An 18,462-nucleotide genomic window follows, 5' to 3' on the forward strand; every position below is an offset into this window, starting at 1 on the left:
TCAAATTTATGCTAGTGATAAACAAGGAGTTTGATTAATTTTCACAGCTGTTCCTGACCTATGTTTTTATATAAATATGTAAGTCTCATGCAGACTACTTGGGCATTACCTAAAAATTTTTTCAGACCATCTGTTTAAGGCAGTTTCCAAGTTGCTAGGCTTTACTTACTGCCAAAATGAAATGAATGGTTTCTGTCCCAATCTAATGACTCTGAGTTGCATCCTTGCGTGGGCTGTAAGTGGCAACAGGGGTATTACAGTGCCCTGGTACTTTACTTTACACTTTCTTAAAACCTTAGTCCATGCTTTAATGCCCATCACCAGCAACTCTATATAGATTATACATGATGAGAGCAGCCCTGAGGAGAAGGGCTTGGGGGTGTTGGTGGATGAGAAGCTCAACATGAGCAGGTAACGTGTGCTGGCAGCCCAGAAACCCCCCGCATCCTGGGCTGCATCCCCAGCAGCGTGGCCAGCAGGGCGAGGGGGGGGATTCTGCCCCTCTGCTCCACTCTGGTGTCCAGCTTTGGAGTCCTCAGCACAAGAAGGGGCAAGGACCTGTTGGAGCAGGTCCAGAGGAGGCTGCGAAGATGCTCCAAGGGCTGGAGCCCCTCTGCTGTGAGGACAGGCTGAGAGAGTTGGGGTTGTTCAGCCTGGAGAAGAGAAGCCTCCAGGGAGACCTTAGAGTCCCTTTCAGTTCCTAAAGGGGCTACAGGAGAGATGGGGAGGGACTGTTGATCAGGTAGTGGAGCAATAGGACGAGGGGGAATGGTTTTAAACTGAAAGAAGCGAGATTTAGATGAGATATTAGGAAGAAATTCTTTACTGGGAGTGTGGTGAGATGCTGGCCCAGGTTGCCCAGAGAAGCTGTGGCTGCCCCATCCCTAGAGGGGTTCAAGGCCAGGTTGGATGGGGCTTTGAACAACCTGGTCTGGTGGGAGGGGTCCCTGCACTTAAAGGTCCCTTCCAACTCAAACCATTGTACTATTCTATGATTCTGTGAACTGCTTTTGTGAAGCTTTTACTTTGCTATTCAGCAACAAACTAAGCTATGGCTTATTTAATCAATAAACATGAGAACTGTATTGCTACAATGGGGAATAACTGGTAAAATTAAATAGAATTACACTTACTGAAATGATATCCAAGTTTCTATCAATGCTTTTATTTTTGCTTAAAGAAACAAAAAGTACAAGCAATGAGGAAACTAACCTATATAAGTTTATAGTTCCTTCTCCTATTTCAACTGATATTTGAAAACTGTTTTTATTACAGCATAGTTGAAACAACTGTATTCAGCAGTGCTACTGCCAAGGTACAGAAGAGATCAGATGTAATGCTACCACATAATAAAGAGATGAATTTTTTTTTGCCATTTCTTAGGATAACCAAAGTCTATGTATTAAAATACACATTTTGATTTGAAAATTAAGAAACCCAGAACAATATTTTAGAAGTTAAATACAAAACAGTAGTAAATATGCAAAATACAGTTGATAAGCAGAGCAATGAGGCAAAAGAAATAAGTATAATAGTTGATTCTTAAAATGTGGTTCTTTGTAACGCTTCTTGGCTTCCCCCTAGCCCCTGCATGTAATGTGTTGTCGGTCTAAACAGGAGAGCTATGTGAGATGGTCCTGCCTGACACAGTACAGGTGGAATTTAATCACCAAAGCATCAAAAAGGTAATGACACTGGAAGGCCTGATATCTGCATTAATATGTACTAACTATATTGCGTTTGAGGAAAAATGAGGTTAAAAAACATACAGTTTCATGATATACAGTACTTCTTCAGTAAGAGAACTTGTCCAAAATGAATACGTCCTCTTTTAGCACAGATTTCTCGACGATTTCAAACAGTAACGTGAAAGTTGAAATTACAGTACAACTTCTAACACTGAGTGATACTTTGGTTAAATACATCTGTGTGCAGATATCGGGCATTTCATCATGTTCCAGAAGAGATTTTTTGTAACCCTGACATATTTATTCAAAAGTTTGTTATGAACCATTGAGATTGAGTTGCTTATACATTTGATTTTTCCAAGAGTATCAGCACTCCTTGAAGAATAGATCAAAACTAAAAACTCTACAGAGGACCAATAGAGCAGAATTATTCAAGTTCAATGAAATACTACAAAAAAAGGCTTCCTTTTTTAGGAAAACTCAGCTATGGTAAAAATATCTACTACAGTGCACTGCACTGTAATAAATATTCAACATAAATTAATAATTTACAAGTACCTGAGCAAGTATACAGAGCACCATAGCACAGCACAGCACCAAAGGCAGTAGCTCAGAATTCTTAAAAATAATGCTGTTTTAAACATTAAAAATTCTAAGTATTGTCATAAAAATGAACTCCAGCTGGAGTTTAAAGATAGTGCAAACTTCTGTCTTCACTTTTTTAAAATAAAGGTGTCGGATTTTCTAGTCATTTCACATCAGCAGCGTTGCTGGACCTGGGTACCTGTGGTGGATGCTTAGGAGCAGGTCTGTTGGAAAGAAAGAAAAGATTAATTAAGAAAAATTAAACTTTGTTAATTCTCACTGTCAGCATCATGCTTGAGGCACGAAGATGAATGGTAAAACCTCTTAGAGTTATCAAAGGTAACTTCAGACACGTAGAACGGGACTCTTGTACTGGGAGGAGATCTGAGCAACCTGGTCTGGTGGGAAGTGTTCCTGCCCAGGGCACGGGCTTGGAATGAGGCGCTCTTTAAGGTCCTTTCCAACTCAAACCATTCTATGACTCTATGTTACTACATAAAAAAGTCCCATCAAGAAGAGTTAATGGTACCAGGTGACTCCTCTTTTTTCAGTTCGTGTTTTAATTGCTGCCTGGCCAGTGGGACAGGGTAGCTCAACGTTTCAGGTGTTGCTCTTTAAACTCTTTATTTCTTTGGGTGCTCATCAATTTTGCACCTGTTCAAAAAAATGCTACTTAAGGTTGGAAACTAGCAGTTAGCTTCAAAAAGTTGTGGTAGTCAGCTTGAGATGTTAGTAGTTTCGGAGTATTTTACTAGAATATGCAGCCAGGAGCTTACCCAAAATTTGCTCTTTGCAATCTTTTTGCTGGAAATGTTAGGAAACTAATTTGATCCTGTTTTTAATTTTTCTGAGCAATGTGGAGTGCCTCAGTAGTGAAATTCCTGTGGCTTAGAATACTACTTTTATCTTCCTTGGAGCTCACTTTTTATTTGTGGGAAACTGCAGAAGATTGGGTAAGAAAATATTATGTGACTGTGCCCGTTAGCATTGGGTGTAGTTATTTCACTTCCAGGTTATGTTTTTTCAACATCCTCTTTTGGAAGTGTACAATTTGTGTGCTTTCTGAATGTTTTGGGTATTATGTTCAGGTAATATAAATTGATGTTCCATTGTGAGATGTGTGAATGAAAAATTGCTTTTATTGGTGGTTGATATTAACAGCATTCAGGTCTCAGCCCAATTCTGCAGGTGGTCTGAGGAGGATTTTTTTTTTTTTCTCTGAGAGCTTTGTTTTTCTTGAAATTGGTGCTTATTAACTCCTTTTTTTGAGAGGGATTGTATTTATTGGGCAGTTTTTGTAAACATACAGTCAGATGCTTACAGCCCAACCTTCAAACGCGGCATAAATTCTCATATTTGTGTGGTGCAGTTGTGCCCAGTGAGAATCAGACACTGCCTGATTTTATATAAACCACTAGAAGATGGTTGTTGCGTAGCTCTCGGCGAGAGTTACAGCAGAGCATAGTTGCTCAAGACACCTAAGACCTATAATTGAACAAAGTGCTAATAATGAAGGCATTTTGATGAGGAGAACTAACCTGATGGGAGTAACGTGAGGCAGAGCTTTTGTGTGTCGGGGCACTGCTGGGCCCCCGCTGTTATAGCGCGCTTTGGTCAGAGGGTCTGCTGGAAGAGGCTTCCGAGGAGGGTTTGGTTTGTGGGTTTCCTATTATAAAACATAAACGTATTAGAAAATAAAACATATTAGTCTTTGGCACTAGCATAACGTATTTAACACACCAACAATTGAGTTAAATTGAAGACAAGTTCAGTGTAGTTGTGACCAGGTATATTTAAATGAGTAAGACATAACTTATTTTTAATCAACGGGGTTTTAAATTTAAAACCAAAGTTTTAACACTATATTTTGACAATTGTGTTTCTTTTGATTCTTTACTCTAGAAACTGGGTGCATCTATACTGGAGTTGATGAATAATCGGTGGTAAACGAAGAAAACATAATTGACTACATAAAACTGTAAAAGGAGTTATACAAAAAGATGGAAATACTAGAAACACCTTTAAAATGCAAATTCAGATGACCACAGAAACAAACTCCTCAAGTCTAGTTAGAATTGGTATCATCTGTGGAATTTTTTTTAGAGATGCTGCTGTTCTTTCATTCTGTGGAATTAAATGATTCATTAATAAAGAACAGAAGTCATCTGCTGTCAGGCATGAGCTAATGTCTCTTCTGTGTGGTCCCCGAAACATTGCAAACACTGTAACATGTCTATTTGTGGTCTTCATTATGAGGAACTGGGATAGATTAAGGGACTTGCTCAGGGCATACAAAAACTCTCCAAAATATCCAAAAGCTCACTTCAGATCCTTCTGCGATCTGAACTGCATAGTCATGCTTTTTCTGCGCAATTCTTTATTATTAGTATGCCATAACTATCATTAGTAAAGTTGATTGAAAAGAAACAAGAGCTTATAAGCAATTAGAGGCACGAATTGCTCATGAATAAAGGACAACTTTTCCTTATTTGTTTTGAGCATTCCTTTGTTTTCTTACTTTTCATGGCAAATGTTTGCTCTTTCAAGAAGAAAACGCAGGTTGACTTTCAGTAGGCATTTTGATAAAGAAGAAAATATGGAGCTTCAGTAAACCTTGTACGTAGTCATTTCAAATTTACCACAAACTATATTTCAAAGCTGTATACAATTTCCCTTTTTCACTATTGACATAACATGTACTAGGTCTTGAGTGAATGAGAAATAGCAACATAAAAAAAAAAATTCTGGTTTTATCTTATTGTAGTAGCCAAATTTCACTATCCTGATGAAAGTCACAGGCCTTAATTAAACATCTGCAAAGAAGTTCTTCAAAACAGAATCTTTCCTATGACACAGAACTAGAACCCTAAAACTATTAAGAGAAGAAATCTTACCATCAGTATTACTTAACCAAAGGGTCCTTTGTGCACCAAATTTCTTACACAATGAAATCTTGACATATGTGTTTTAAAGTAAAATATACCAATTTGTAACAAATTAGATCACAGAATAAACCGATACTTTTAAAATAACTGAATTACCTCTACAGTAAATATAAATTTAAGTTACTTCTGTAATAATTTTTTAAAAGTCATGATGTTTATTACATGGGAGAGTATATACATCATCACCTTGATTGTAACAGCATTTAAAAAAAACTTGTATCAAATGCAAACCCATCAGCATTTTAAATGCAGCAAAAACATAATGCACCTTTGAACACCATAAAGCCTTTATTCCCTTGATTGCCTCCACAGAAGTGGCCTTTTCCCTCAAGTACTTTTAGATGATTAATCACATGAATTAGTCTGATCACATGAGTATTCAGCTGTGTGCTTGATCAGTCCCTAATTGTTATTGCATGATTTCTATTTACTCATCGACTGGCAGGGTGCTTAGGTACCATAATAGAGAAGAGGAAGGAATCCAGGCTCAGCAGTCTGGAGAGACAGAGGTCAGTCTGGAGAAACAGGGGTCTGAAGAACTTAAGATCTGGTAAGGATGAATGAACAAAACAAGAGGAAAATGGTCTTTGTTTATTTCTTTGTGCTTATTAACTGTGTCCTATGTCCTGTCACCACCTGCAACACCTGGGAGCAGGGAAAGATGGGCTTTTTGAGAAGCTCAGAGTACTGATGGGATCCTTTCCTTTGTGTTTTTCCCCCTTTTTGCAGGGGAAACTGGCTGGAATGGCTAATCCACATGTGCTGATCTAGAACAGTGCAGTGAGCATCTTCTTACGGCTGAGCATTAATATAATCTTTGATGCCTAAGCCAAACTAGTTCTTTAGGCCTTCTTATTTCAGAAGAAACATCCACATGAGGAAGTATGTTGAAACAGCATTGATACTATAAATATAACTCTGGTGGGGAGACAAGCCCAAGCTGTGGAGCCATAGAAAGAGCGAACAGTCTCAGCTACTCTTCAGCACTGTACTGCAGTACCGAGCATCTGGATGAGATTATCAACCTAGCAATGATTTTTAAAGTGCTTCCTCTTGATGGCCTGATGGATGCACTTCCAAGAGAGTGTTGAAGCAATACAGTAAGTAATATCTATATAAACTAGGCCCAAACTATTCTCAAGTTAATTTACTTCTTCCAAGCTTTGAGGGAGTAAAATTGTTAACTTTAGAAGAAAAGATTTTCTTCCCATACAGTGTTTTCTGTGTCCCTAGGATATAAAAAGTAGTTGTTTCTGACAATCTTGGATTGAGGCTATGGACATTTTGAAAGAAGTCACTCTTGCTTATTCACTAGGTTGCCTTGAGTTGATCCCCTGTTCGTCCTACTTCTGTTTCATGCAGCAACTGAAAATTGAAAACAGCGATATTTTTCTTGATGGAGGAACCATCTGCCAAACTGAAAAGCTTTTTGGCAGTTTCAGATCTGTCAGTCTTTGGTAGTGACAGTAGTAGAGATCTCTCATATTCTACCTTGCCCTTTCTGTGGGATTTGAAGGGGAGGGCACTTAGGAACGTGATTTGTAGCGGTGCATCGGGCTGCTGTGATGTGTGATGATAGGCTGGGGCAGATACAGATGCACCATCAGAATGAGAAAGGGTTACTTTTTTCTTGGAAAGCCTTTCCTCCATCTGTCTTCTGCTAGCAGGAGACAGCGTAACCTTATAAGTTGCTAGATAACAAGAAATAGAAGAAATTTCTTTCTTCCTTTTTTTTTTTTTTTAATGGAACAAGTTGATTAAGAAAGAGAAAAGCTCTTTACTTTTTTTTTTACTTTTACTTAAAATCTTAACTTTGACCACTGTGAAATATGCAGAATGTTTTAAGGAATGCAAGAAAATAAATAATGAACCATTAGGGCTAAAGACAAAACCAACACAAACCAATGCTACTTCAGATTTCCTATATAATTAATTTTAGAAAGAATCAGTATTTCCCATTCCCCTGAAAAGGAAAATAAATGACTAAGAAGGCGGAAAAGGGAAGAAGAAAAAGCTTAAACACTTATTTGGTGTTGGTCTGAGTGATTCAGTGTTCAGACTTAGACAAAATTAAAACTAGACACACTTTTTCTGCTGTTGTAATACATAAGCGAACTGCCGTGGCAGCTCAGCAGTGTCTCATCCCTTTTTGTGTTATTTTTACAACCACTTTTCAAAGCACCACACTGCAGCGACTGTTTCTCATAGCCATATCCTCCTATAAATTGGGATAGCTCACGAGGTTGCTGCGGGAGGAAGGTGCTCTGTCCTTGGACATCCCAGTAGGTTCAGGCACAGTCACTCAAGACACAGCTATTTGAGGACAGATTTGCAGTATGTGCATCCAAATCAATATGATGCTCATTTAAGATAGCTTGGTGATAATGACATTCACTTCATTTTAATCTTGTACTATATCCAGAATAGCATGATGTCAACTAAACAGAAATAGCTGGGTGCCTGATTCCTTTGCTTAGACACCGTCATGCTACAAATACAACCAAAAGAGAGAAGCCAGTGACAAGAAAAGGGACAATTTAATATAGACAACTGCACAGACAACTTCATCTACCCTGAATATCACCTTGAGATGTGTCTTATTAAAAAAAAAAAAAAAAAAGGGTTGCCAGCTCTATTTAAACATTGCAATGAAAGCTATGTCTACGGGAAATAGTGTGGGTAATTTCAAGTCTGCTTTTCAGGTCTGTGTTCTGGAAAAAAAATAAACGCAATTCATAGAGCCCCTGGCAGAAGAGAAGCACATCAAGCTAATGTACCTTTTGCTCTTGCACAAGTGATCTGCAAGTTGACTTCCTAAACTATATCACTGTATTTGGCACCTTGCTAACAAACCGCACAGTTTCTCCTCCGGTTGGGCAGCTGGTGAATGAGCCTGTGTTTGCCCGTAATACGAAGCTTGTTTATACTCTTGTGCCTTCTGAGTGGTGAAGAGAGGGTTCAGGATCCTAAATTTTAGGATCACAGCCTCAGTTGGCATAAACTGATATATCTACACCGCATTTCTAAACTTGTACAAAGTCTAAAGGAAATAATGTATAAAAAGACCAATATGAAAGGTGAGAGGATGCTTTGTTCCTCTTCACCACATGCAGATAATCACACACTAAATATTAAATAGAAGGGAAGCGTAAAGAAAATCAATGGTTACCTGGGTGAACCTCAGTGAAGGGTGAGCTGGCAAGGGTCTTTCAGGCACAGCTTGGTGACACGGCAGCTGGGGAAGGGGCGGTAGGACTCGCTGCGGCGTTTTTAATTGTGGCAAATCCTGTGTCTTCACAGGGTTACTGATGTCAATGATCTGGTATGGCAGCGGTCGTCTTGGACCATCTCTCTATAAATAAACAACCCCAACCAAAAGCTATAAACTTCAAGAGTTGACATAAGCAACTTTTAATCTATGTTACTCACTTGCTTTTCTCTTCTACTCTGCTTTCATCTACCTTCAACACCTCTGCAACCAGAGAAGCAATTAACAGCTTCCGGAGTCCTGCTCAAGCATCCTTCACCATTCAGATGTCGTGTTCTGGTGAGAACCAATAGCTCTGTCCTGGAGACTAAACTATTTCTTTTTCTCCACTTGACATCTCCGTCTGTCTAAAACTTGGAAGCCATAAATCTATTTTGAAGCCTACATCTTCTACGCATTTTACACATTGTTAGTTCTACATGAAATTAAGATCAGGTAATAATTGTGTTATAATAAATTACTTAAATGAGATCCAAAATATATAATATGGGAGTTTCCCTCCCCCACCCCTTTTTTTTTATACTATTTAGGGACTCACTTTTTGTATGTTTGTATTTTGTGGCTTCATGATGAGATTTTTACTGAGAGACGTGGTATGAACATGATTAGGCTCAGATGAACTGGAAGGTCTCGCTGGACCCACAGACCTGCAATACAAACACATACTTACTGAACACAGCATTCTGCTTTATAACATTTTTTTTAAACAGTAGCCTCTTTTTAAAATGAGATTTCGCAAGGACTTTCTGACTTGATATAGTAAACAAGGAAAGTAAAAATTGTGTAGTGCTCCTGCAAGAATAAAAATAAATATTGATTTTTTGGAAACCAGTAGTCTGTTAAATTAGGTTCTGCAATCTGTGGAAATGCAGCTTTGTAACACCCAAGAGACTATTCTAATGAATCTAGCATTTAAACAGTAATGACCTCGAATATGAAAGTTTCAGCTCACTCGACTGAGTTTAGATAAAAGGCCACGCAATGTAATGAAACTATTTCAAGCAAATGAAAATAAAGGCAATACTTCCGTCACTTCTATATTTTTTTTATCACAACATAAGAGATGTATAGAGTCAAACCAAAACCTACATTATCTGCTGACAATCGATAAAGCTGAGCTAAACGAGGAAAAACACTGCTGTTGATACTTGAATATTTTTGTTAAGGCTGGCTCTTCCTAACATATTCACATCATTCTGTGACGAATGTCGAAATGAGAGCTGCCACGCTGACAGATACTCTCTACTAATATCTATTAGAGCATAATTAGCAAAACTGATCATACCTTAGTTTCTCTATTGTTGTCTTTTTACTTGTAAACAACCATCTCATTAAAGTCTTCCTTTTCAGATACATGATTGATCCAGCAAAGATAAGGCACAGAATGGTTATCAACACTCCTACGGTTAAACTCTTATTATCTGCAACAAAACACATTGGGTTAACTTCTGCCAGGAGCCACCTCTATGGGAATGTGCGATGAGGATGGAGCGGGACACTGCTGCCTGGCCTGGGTTCCTCACTGCAATGCTGGTGAAGGTAATAAACTATGAATTAAAGATTAATAAGCTCTTATTTCTTCTAGCTTGATGCTTGAATTTTTGCCTGTTTTAAAGTTATTTCTTTAACATTGAGGAAAAATTGGTTAATGTATAGTGTTGTAGATCCCTTCCAACTGAACTATTCTATTCTAGTCAGATAGCTGGGTCCAAACAGGAACATCTCCCTGTACTCTCTCTGCACATATATTGAAGTTCTGCTTGGGTTGTCACCTGCAAATGGGCCATAAGGTCTATGAGGTGTTGGCCTCATCCGGCCACCCACCCGTAGCAATGTGAACTGGCACCTTCTTCATGGGCTGCCTTCTGCCAGGGTGGGAGGGAGACAGAGGCTGAGAGGGAGAGAAAAGGAACAGGGATATGTAAATCATGGCTGGAGTAAAGTGCAAACTTTTAAATATTCTGCCCCTCAAACACAAGCCGTAACCCTAACTCCTTTCTAACCACATTTTAAGGGTTTCTTCATGCTTAACACTGGGAAAACAGTCTGAAATCTGGGCTACTGTGGTGAGCCCAGATGGCTGTCAAGTTGAATCTGGAGGCAAGCGAGGAGCCGAAGGAAAGCCTTCAGCAACGGCGTTGTGTGCTCTCCGAGGAATGCTCCGCTTAACGAGGGGCTGCCACCTTCTGTACTTGTTCCAGTTTTCAGAGTGCTTTAAGCTTCTTTAAGTACCTTGCTGGCACCTAAGTGAGGCACAACAGTGAGGTGAACCCTGACTAGATGACTTACAGCTGAGAGAAAGCCTTATTTTTAGGAGGAGTGAAGCAGCAGCTCTGATCCTTCTGGATATGAGATACGGTCATTGGCTGGAGGAGAGGCTGTTGTGATTCTTCGGGACTGCTGACCTAAAAAATGCACCCGCCCACAGTAGGAGCAACAGCTTTAATCTTTTCTATGGTAACCTATCATCACTGTCTCAGTCTTATCCTGATTGATTTCCAGCCAGCTGGCTCTTCTCTACTGGTCTGAGCTCACTGGGATGCTCAGTCAGCAGCACTGACCGAACAAAGTCCACATGGGAATTGATGGGGCGTAAAGTGCTATGCTTTTTACCTTAGAGCGCTGCAGAGTAATAAATCCCTCACTGTCTCTAAAAGATTAATACAATTAATAAGATAAGATTATGCAATTTAAATTAATTAACATCTCTACCTAACAATTAAATATTTAAGGCTTCTTTGTAAGAAAAATATAGTGTCAAACACATACGTTTATTCTAAGTCAGCTAGGTAAAATCAGTTACTAAATACTAATGAGACTATGAGCTGTGTTTGACTAAGGTGAAAGTATTTTATTGAGCTAATCCTTCTGTAATTTGATTTAGAGATGTGCAAACTACTCAGCTCATAATCCAAGCCACCCCATCAAGTGTTCATATTCCAATCCAAGTGTCAGCGATAGAAAATTGGGTCCTCTAGCAATTTCCATATTTGTTTATTCCCAGTATTACTGAATGTAGCACTGTCTTTTGAGAAAAATAGCAAAACTACCACACTATATTAAACTATTGTTAAAACAATTTTCTGTTAAATTGAAGAGTTAGCAAGAATTATCAAAGATGTCCTCTATTTGTCTTCTCTAGTTAGTGCTGTCTGTGCAACACATTATTGTAATATATTTTGTAGTTCCCCTAGATACTTAGCTTTCAGGTAAGCTGAAAATCGACTATAATGCTTTAGAGCAAGTCTTAAAAGAAAACATTTAACACACAAGTAATCACACTTGTTCAGTGCCTGAGCACGATTCTTCGCTGTCGTACCATTTGGTAGGTATTTAAAAAAAGAGATCTTTCAACAGTGAAATCATAATGTGAAGCTTTGTCATGGAAATGACCGTGATGTCATAAATCCAGTATTACAATTCACTGCAGGCTCTGGCATGTAGAGAATACAATCTATTTTGGGTTTGAATAGTGTTATTCATATGAAAACACACAGATCATTTTTCCAGCAAGTTTTAGTTTATATATGTATATGGGAGTAGACTGCCTGTCCTGTCACTTACTCAGACATAAATCAGAAACATCTCTGTGGAAGTCACTGCAGTTACAGTACTCCGGGGGAAAATTGGCATGTGATGATTATCAAATCCTATAAAAGTTCACAATGTGTAGAAATAATTCCTTCTGAGGTTGGCCAAAGGTGAAGTAAGATACTATAGCCAATGTTCTGCAGATTGAACAAGGGGGAATTGAAATACAAGTTATAGAAAATGCATGTCTCCAACTACTATTATACGTGAGGGCAACTCCTGGTAAATGTGTGGAAGCTATATATAAAATGTAGTTTTAATCTGAGATAGTCAGGAATCTGCTATTTTCCAAAATACAAAAGATCCTCCTTAGAAGCACAATATCAGATATATTTCTGATTTTTGATTATGCAATAATTTTGCATTTATAATCATTGCAATATCCACTCAGGTAGGCACACAGCTATAGAAGCAGGTTACGTGTACAATAAGGTGGTCCTGTCCTGATGCACTGAGTGGAGAACACCGGAGCTTGGCGTATCTCAAGGTGAATCCAAGAGTACTGCAACATTCACCTACCATGGCAACAGGATTAGCTCAAGAGTGGGAGTTAGTTCCTCATCCTTGGCTTAAATCAATACCATTTCCTACTTATTGCAGTGAGCTACTAAACTTCACCCTGTATCCTGAAAAAAAAACAAGAAAGGCAAGGAAAAGAACCTGCCAGGACCACCGTGCCTTGAGTTAGGCAAGCAAATTGATGGACGACTCCGGCTTTGGTTTTGCTTCACTAAATTTTCAAGTTGGTGCCAATGCGTTTGGATTAAGCCATTTGATTTACTGATTTATTTCCCAATCTTGCTCGTTACTTACAAGAGGATACTTTGTATTTCCACTCTTTATCATGGGAACAACAGGTAAAGGCATGAATTACTACTTACCTGCTTGCCTAATTGGTCCGCTGTCCATGCTGCCACCAAACCCTGGCTTGTCACAGTAGGGGGGAGCCCAGTCAGCCTCGCAGTGACAGTTCTTTTTATTGTTGCAGACCTGCAAAACAAGACAAATGACTGAACATGAGGAGGATTACCCTGTACATCTGAGAGCAGCACTGGCTGATAAGGCCTCCTAATCAGATAGTGACCCATCTGAAAGAAATAAAGCTTATAGAAGGAAAGGGATGTGCTGCTGGTATCTGCCTGTTGGCACAACTAAGAGGGCATAGAGCAACTCTGAATGCAAGATGCCACGGAATAACAGGGATCCTAAAAATAGCATTATTTATTTGGCAGGTAATCGTTTGAGTTGTACCAGCTGACGACTTCAATAATATAAGGATAATCACACACCTCTTAAGTCTTATTCTCTCTTTGCCTCCAGGAGCAACATTATCTGCTTTCTAACTTCTGTTCTCTCTGCCCTCATAAGAACAAGAGTCTCTCTACGCTATTAATGCCGTAAAGCTTTGTCAGCCCACTTGAACACTCCTATCCATCAAGGGCTTTCTCTAGGCTGCATACTGATTTCACCACTGCTCAGATCCCCCAGCTCTAAGAAGAACTGTTGCTGGAAGAACATGTGAAACTGGAATCAGAGCTGAGGGAAACCTCCTTTTGATACCACACCTGCACTGTCTATACAGATACAGTCCTCGGTGGTTTTAATCTGGGTTAAGGAACAACTAGCAAGACCTGATTTACCAAATTGTCCCTGCAGAATAAGAGAGCTCCAAAGGACCAGAGTCATAGAATCATAGAATGGTTTAGGTTGGAAGGGACATTAAAGATCATCTAGTTCCAACCCCGCTGCCATGGGCAGGGACACTTCCCACCAGACCAGGTTGCTCAAAGCCCCGTCCAACCTGGCTTTGAATCCCTCCAGGGATGAGGCAGCCACAGCTTCTTTGGGCAACCTGGGTCAGTGTCTCACCACCCTCACAGCCAAGAATTTCTTCCTAAAATCTAATCTAAATCTACCATCTTCTAGTTTGAAGCCATTACCATCATTAACACCAGCCTGTTCCCACTGCACAGAGCAGAAGGGGCCAGTAGACTCAAGGCTTCTTCTGCAGGTGGTCTGACAGTCCCAAACACCTGTCAAAAGAAGGGCTGCTCTTCATATCCTTTTGCTGCCAACCAATTATGTGACTAATGCAGAGGCCAAAACTCCCTGCTGTATCGACAGAAAACATGAACTGAACGGGTGTAAAATTTGCTGCAGAAGGGAAAGTTGGCACAGTCACACGTAGCTGCTCAAAATGATTTTTAAGGAAAATTTTTGGGTTTAGGGCTAGTTGTCAATATGGTCCTTAATTCTGTGCTAACACTGATCTACCACCACCACGGAGAAACCACACAACAGATTAATAAATGAGTTTATGAGTAAGGTACTAGGTAGTTCACAGGACTTTGCAAATATGCATTTTTTTCTGGCAAGGTCAGCTGGATGGCTTTCAGAAAGCCTGTACTGGCTGCGTCTGCAGAGTATTAAAATATCATTCACTGGCTATGGTCATGTAAAATGCAAAAAGAAAAAAAAGATCTACTTTTCAGAGACAGCAAGATAATTAAAAATATCATTCGTTAAGCATTATTTTTTAAATTAAAGCACTACAGGAGTTCCCATCTATAATTCCACAAGGTCGTTTTTCGCTACTTAGGAGTCACCAGAGGTTCTCCATCCTACAGACATAAAGATGCCAGTCCAAGCTGATGCTCATTCCAGCACAATGAATCCAGCACCATCAACACCGCACTTTCTTTCAAATGTGGGATGATAAGATAAGTTAAATCAAATTAAAATCCTTTCTCAGGAGAGGACAGAGAATTTCCTATGCCTCCTCCAATGTGGTTGCCACAGCTTTTCACAGAAACAAACAGATCATCAGCAAATCAAAGTTAATAAGGCATAGCTTGACATAATTAACATTTTCATAATATAAACTAGGTTTCAAAACACTTTGATATTATTAACCGATATCATCAACTTTTTCCTGCACCACTTTGATGCCATGAAACTCATCAATATGATTTTACTTTATTTTAATCCTTTTGGAAATGCTATTCCATTTGAATCTCAATTCAAATGCACATTTTAACTTCTCTGTATCCACATAGAAACTGTATTTTTTTAAATGTTAATGGGAATTCTTCACAAAGGAAGGTTAGACTTAAAGTCACTTTGAAGATGACAATATTCCTTTTTATCACAGATAATTAACTTGTCCTTAATTAACAACTACCTGATAAATATTTCTTTGTTAAAGAAAAATAATTTCATTGCTTGCAGTTCAAATAAGGGACACTGAAAATGGAAATACATAATAAAAAAGTATTGCAGTGACTTTGATATATTACAAACAATCATAGATCCCGAAGCTATTACATAAAATGATTTCTTGTCCAGTGTTTATTGACTGATGGTAAAAAAAGTGTTTCTATAATGCTTACTCCACGTCCATGGCACTTCGTTGCACATTTATGTACACCAAAAACACTCGTATTCTGGCACCGACGATTAAGGCAAATCTGCAAAATAAGAGAAAAGGAGTTTTAATAGGGACAGAAGTGCCGGCGCTCACAAGGCATCGTGTCCCTCTCCAGCTCTCTACGTCTCCTCATCCATCAATGGTTGTTTCAGCAGTGAAAGATCTCCCAATACACATGCTGCATTGACAATGTTACATTGACAAAAAGATAAGGACACCAGAATTAGATGTTTTCTTATTATTATTATGCCTTTGTAAGTCTTCTAGGTCCAACCCTGTGGAAGTTGGACACTGCTCTCGATCAGCATCCTGGCCAATCCTGAATTTCAGACATAGTTCTTATATTTGGTTGATGTATTGAGCTTGTGTAAATAAACACTCAGAGTTTCACTGAAGTGGAACTTGTGGTGAGCTGCTGGGGCTTTGGTTTTTTTAAGCCAATGTAAAAAAAAAAAACAATATTTTGCATTTTTTCAGGACGAGGAATGCGTTGAGCAAGATTCTTTCATGTATCTGATCTGGCTGCATTTGTGTCTTCAAAGTGGCAGGTGGTTCCTCAAGGAAAGATTCAGACGCCCCCACAGTGTCAATTAGCATAATTCTGTTTCTATCAATAGTGCAATACTTACCTGTGCTAGTACAGAATTTGGGCCCAGGACAGCCAGAATATTTAGCTGAGGGCATTGATATATGTGGGCTCATCACCGGTCTTCAGCAAAACTGAGACCTCTCTAGGAGTTTTCCCAAGCTAAACATTTTTTTGGGTGTCAAATATAAACCATCATTATTTAAAGTGTAATAATAAACTTATAGGAAATGGAAGTAAACAAATAGCATATGCAAGTAATAAAACTCAATGTTTTTAATTTTCCATTATAGGTAAGCTTTACTCTGCCAATATTGCTGAAAATTGAGGTAAAGCAAGATTAGTACCATCTAATAATACCATCAAGCACTCAAATGACTGATGAAGATGTCAGTAATGAGAATTTATCCTACCCAAAATTGAAGGAAAGAAGAAATCAGGTATGGAATAACTGTTGCTATGCTATGTTGACCAAAAAATAAAAAATAAAAAAAATCACTGCACAGTTTTGCTCATGTTTAACTGCAGTTCAGTTCAGTAGTACTAAAAGTCAGTCACTATAATTAGCATTAAGCAGGGAATAGTGTTGAAGGAGACGACAGGGATGCTTAATCAGGGCACTTATCCCCTGGGGAGAAGGAAAAATGGGAAGGAAATTAGAGTGAATTGGCATCAACATGCACGCATGTAGAGAATATGGTCTGATTACAGCAGCATTCACAATTCAAATATTCATAGTGCAGTAGCTCACAGAATTTTGATCACATTAAAATGGCTGCATTTCAAATTGTGTATCTTCAGCTTAGAAAACTCAAGAATATTTAAATTCATATTCTTAATCCATAATACAAATGCACTAATGTCCTCAAAGTAAAACATACAATTTCATAAGTATTAGCCTGTGTATTCTATAGTGTGTATGTGTATGATTAGATAGATTAGAAAGATTAAATACTCATTAGTAAAACATAATGGGGTACTTTCCCAGCATTGAATTTTCTTTGAAAAGACATTTTATAACAGATTGACTTAGAAATAGTGTAAGGGTTGTTTTCCTGTAACAGAGCTGTAGTTTCACTAGGGACATATTTTAAACCTGTTCCCAGTGCAGCGTGATAATCCAGCAGAACTCAAAAGCATTCAGAAATGCAGAGGCTTATTTGAATTTACCACAAATTATCAAAGCACTTTTTTTTTTTCTTTATTGCAAGTAATCCACCGAGGGTATGGAAACCCTCTTCACTTCAGTAGTTCTTGGGGTTTTTTTTCTGTTGCTCCCCCCTGTAAACTCCTGGCTGTCTCCCACTTTTCTCTGTTCCTTTTCTCACAAAAGAAAACCTAAGAATGGGACAGCCATATGAAATTTGGACTACACTTACAATGGATAATTCACAAAGTTTGCAAAATATGATTGCAAAAATCAGTTTTGGTGGCCGAGCATCAATGGGTTCCTATTTTTCTAATAGCTTCTTCTGCAAGAAAAAAAAAAGAGGAGGGGGAGCCATAATCAGCAGATATAACACATTTTGAAACCTAAAATGAAGTTAATGACAATTTTGTGATGCCATAGACACTGGGAAAGTGAATACATTGAACTCCTCAGAAACTCATTCACAATCCCGTAAAGTATTTTGCTGTACTTATTTTGCAGAAAACCTCTACGCTACACGGACAGAAACTTGGGACTGCCCTCAAAAAATCAGTAATAAACTTAAGCAACTTTTATTACATCTGCCAATCTGAAATCCAGAATAGTGGCCAACAGAAAAAGGGAGTAAAAATCTGACTCAGTGTGAGCATGAGAAACAATTATTTTATCGAAAAAAAAATATCCCAAAGCAAAACCCTGTCAGTTTAGTATTAAATACTTGGCAGCATGAGGGTAGTGATGTTCTCCTTGTTTGGGAGTATTTCAGAACCTTACTTTTCCATCTTCACACTTGGTTCCTGACAGCACAAGACCAGGATCTGGCATATCATCCCCCAAATACACGTGGGTACCACGACACAGAATCTTGCCACCTTCCTGAAGTGGGATATTAGTTTCTATGGAAACAGCATTGGTACCAATTACAGGTCGATTTGCTCCTCCTTGACACTGAATTTTTCCACATTTAGCATCTCTGAAGGAAATAAACAAAGCCGAAAATTAGTTAAATAATTTTTAATGTTATAAAGCCCTCTCCCACCACCTGTGTTTGTGGGGGAAGAGCCTACCTGGGTTCACATTTAGCGAAGGAGCTCTTGGAGTCTTTGCCACAGTTGCCGTAAGGATCCCCTGCGGAATTGACTCTCTCAAAGCAGATCCCAGGAGCAGGTTTCGCACCTGAAACAAAAAACCTAATCAGAACTTTCATCTCATACAAGGTGTT

General features: G+C 38.7%; 1 protein-coding gene across 1 annotated transcript in view; it reads right to left on the bottom strand.

Moving 5' to 3' along the window:
- Positions 1 to 1,144: 1,144 nt before the first annotated feature.
- Positions 1,145 to 18,462, bottom strand: part of ADAM12 (ADAM metallopeptidase domain 12) — a 182,731-nt gene continuing 165,413 nt past the window's right edge. Inside the window, exons 15-23 of the mRNA XM_074158846.1 lie at positions 18,308 to 18,416; positions 18,015 to 18,213; positions 15,467 to 15,544; positions 12,959 to 13,067; positions 9,772 to 9,907; positions 9,025 to 9,133; positions 8,388 to 8,570; positions 3,812 to 3,939; positions 1,145 to 2,497 (exon numbers count right to left, since the gene is read on the bottom strand). Of these exons, the coding sequence (XP_074014947.1) occupies positions 2,437 to 2,497; positions 3,812 to 3,939; positions 8,388 to 8,570; positions 9,025 to 9,133; positions 9,772 to 9,907; positions 12,959 to 13,067; positions 15,467 to 15,544; positions 18,015 to 18,213; positions 18,308 to 18,416 (1,112 nt within the window). The 3' untranslated portion in view covers positions 1,145 to 2,436. The remainder of the gene's footprint in view (positions 2,498 to 3,811; positions 3,940 to 8,387; positions 8,571 to 9,024; positions 9,134 to 9,771; positions 9,908 to 12,958; positions 13,068 to 15,466; positions 15,545 to 18,014; positions 18,214 to 18,307; positions 18,417 to 18,462) is intronic.

The sequence above is a fragment of the Numenius arquata genome, chromosome 15 (assembly GCF_964106895.1).
Source record: "Numenius arquata chromosome 15, bNumArq3.hap1.1, whole genome shotgun sequence".
NCBI lineage: Eukaryota > Metazoa > Chordata > Aves > Charadriiformes > Scolopacidae > Numenius > Numenius arquata.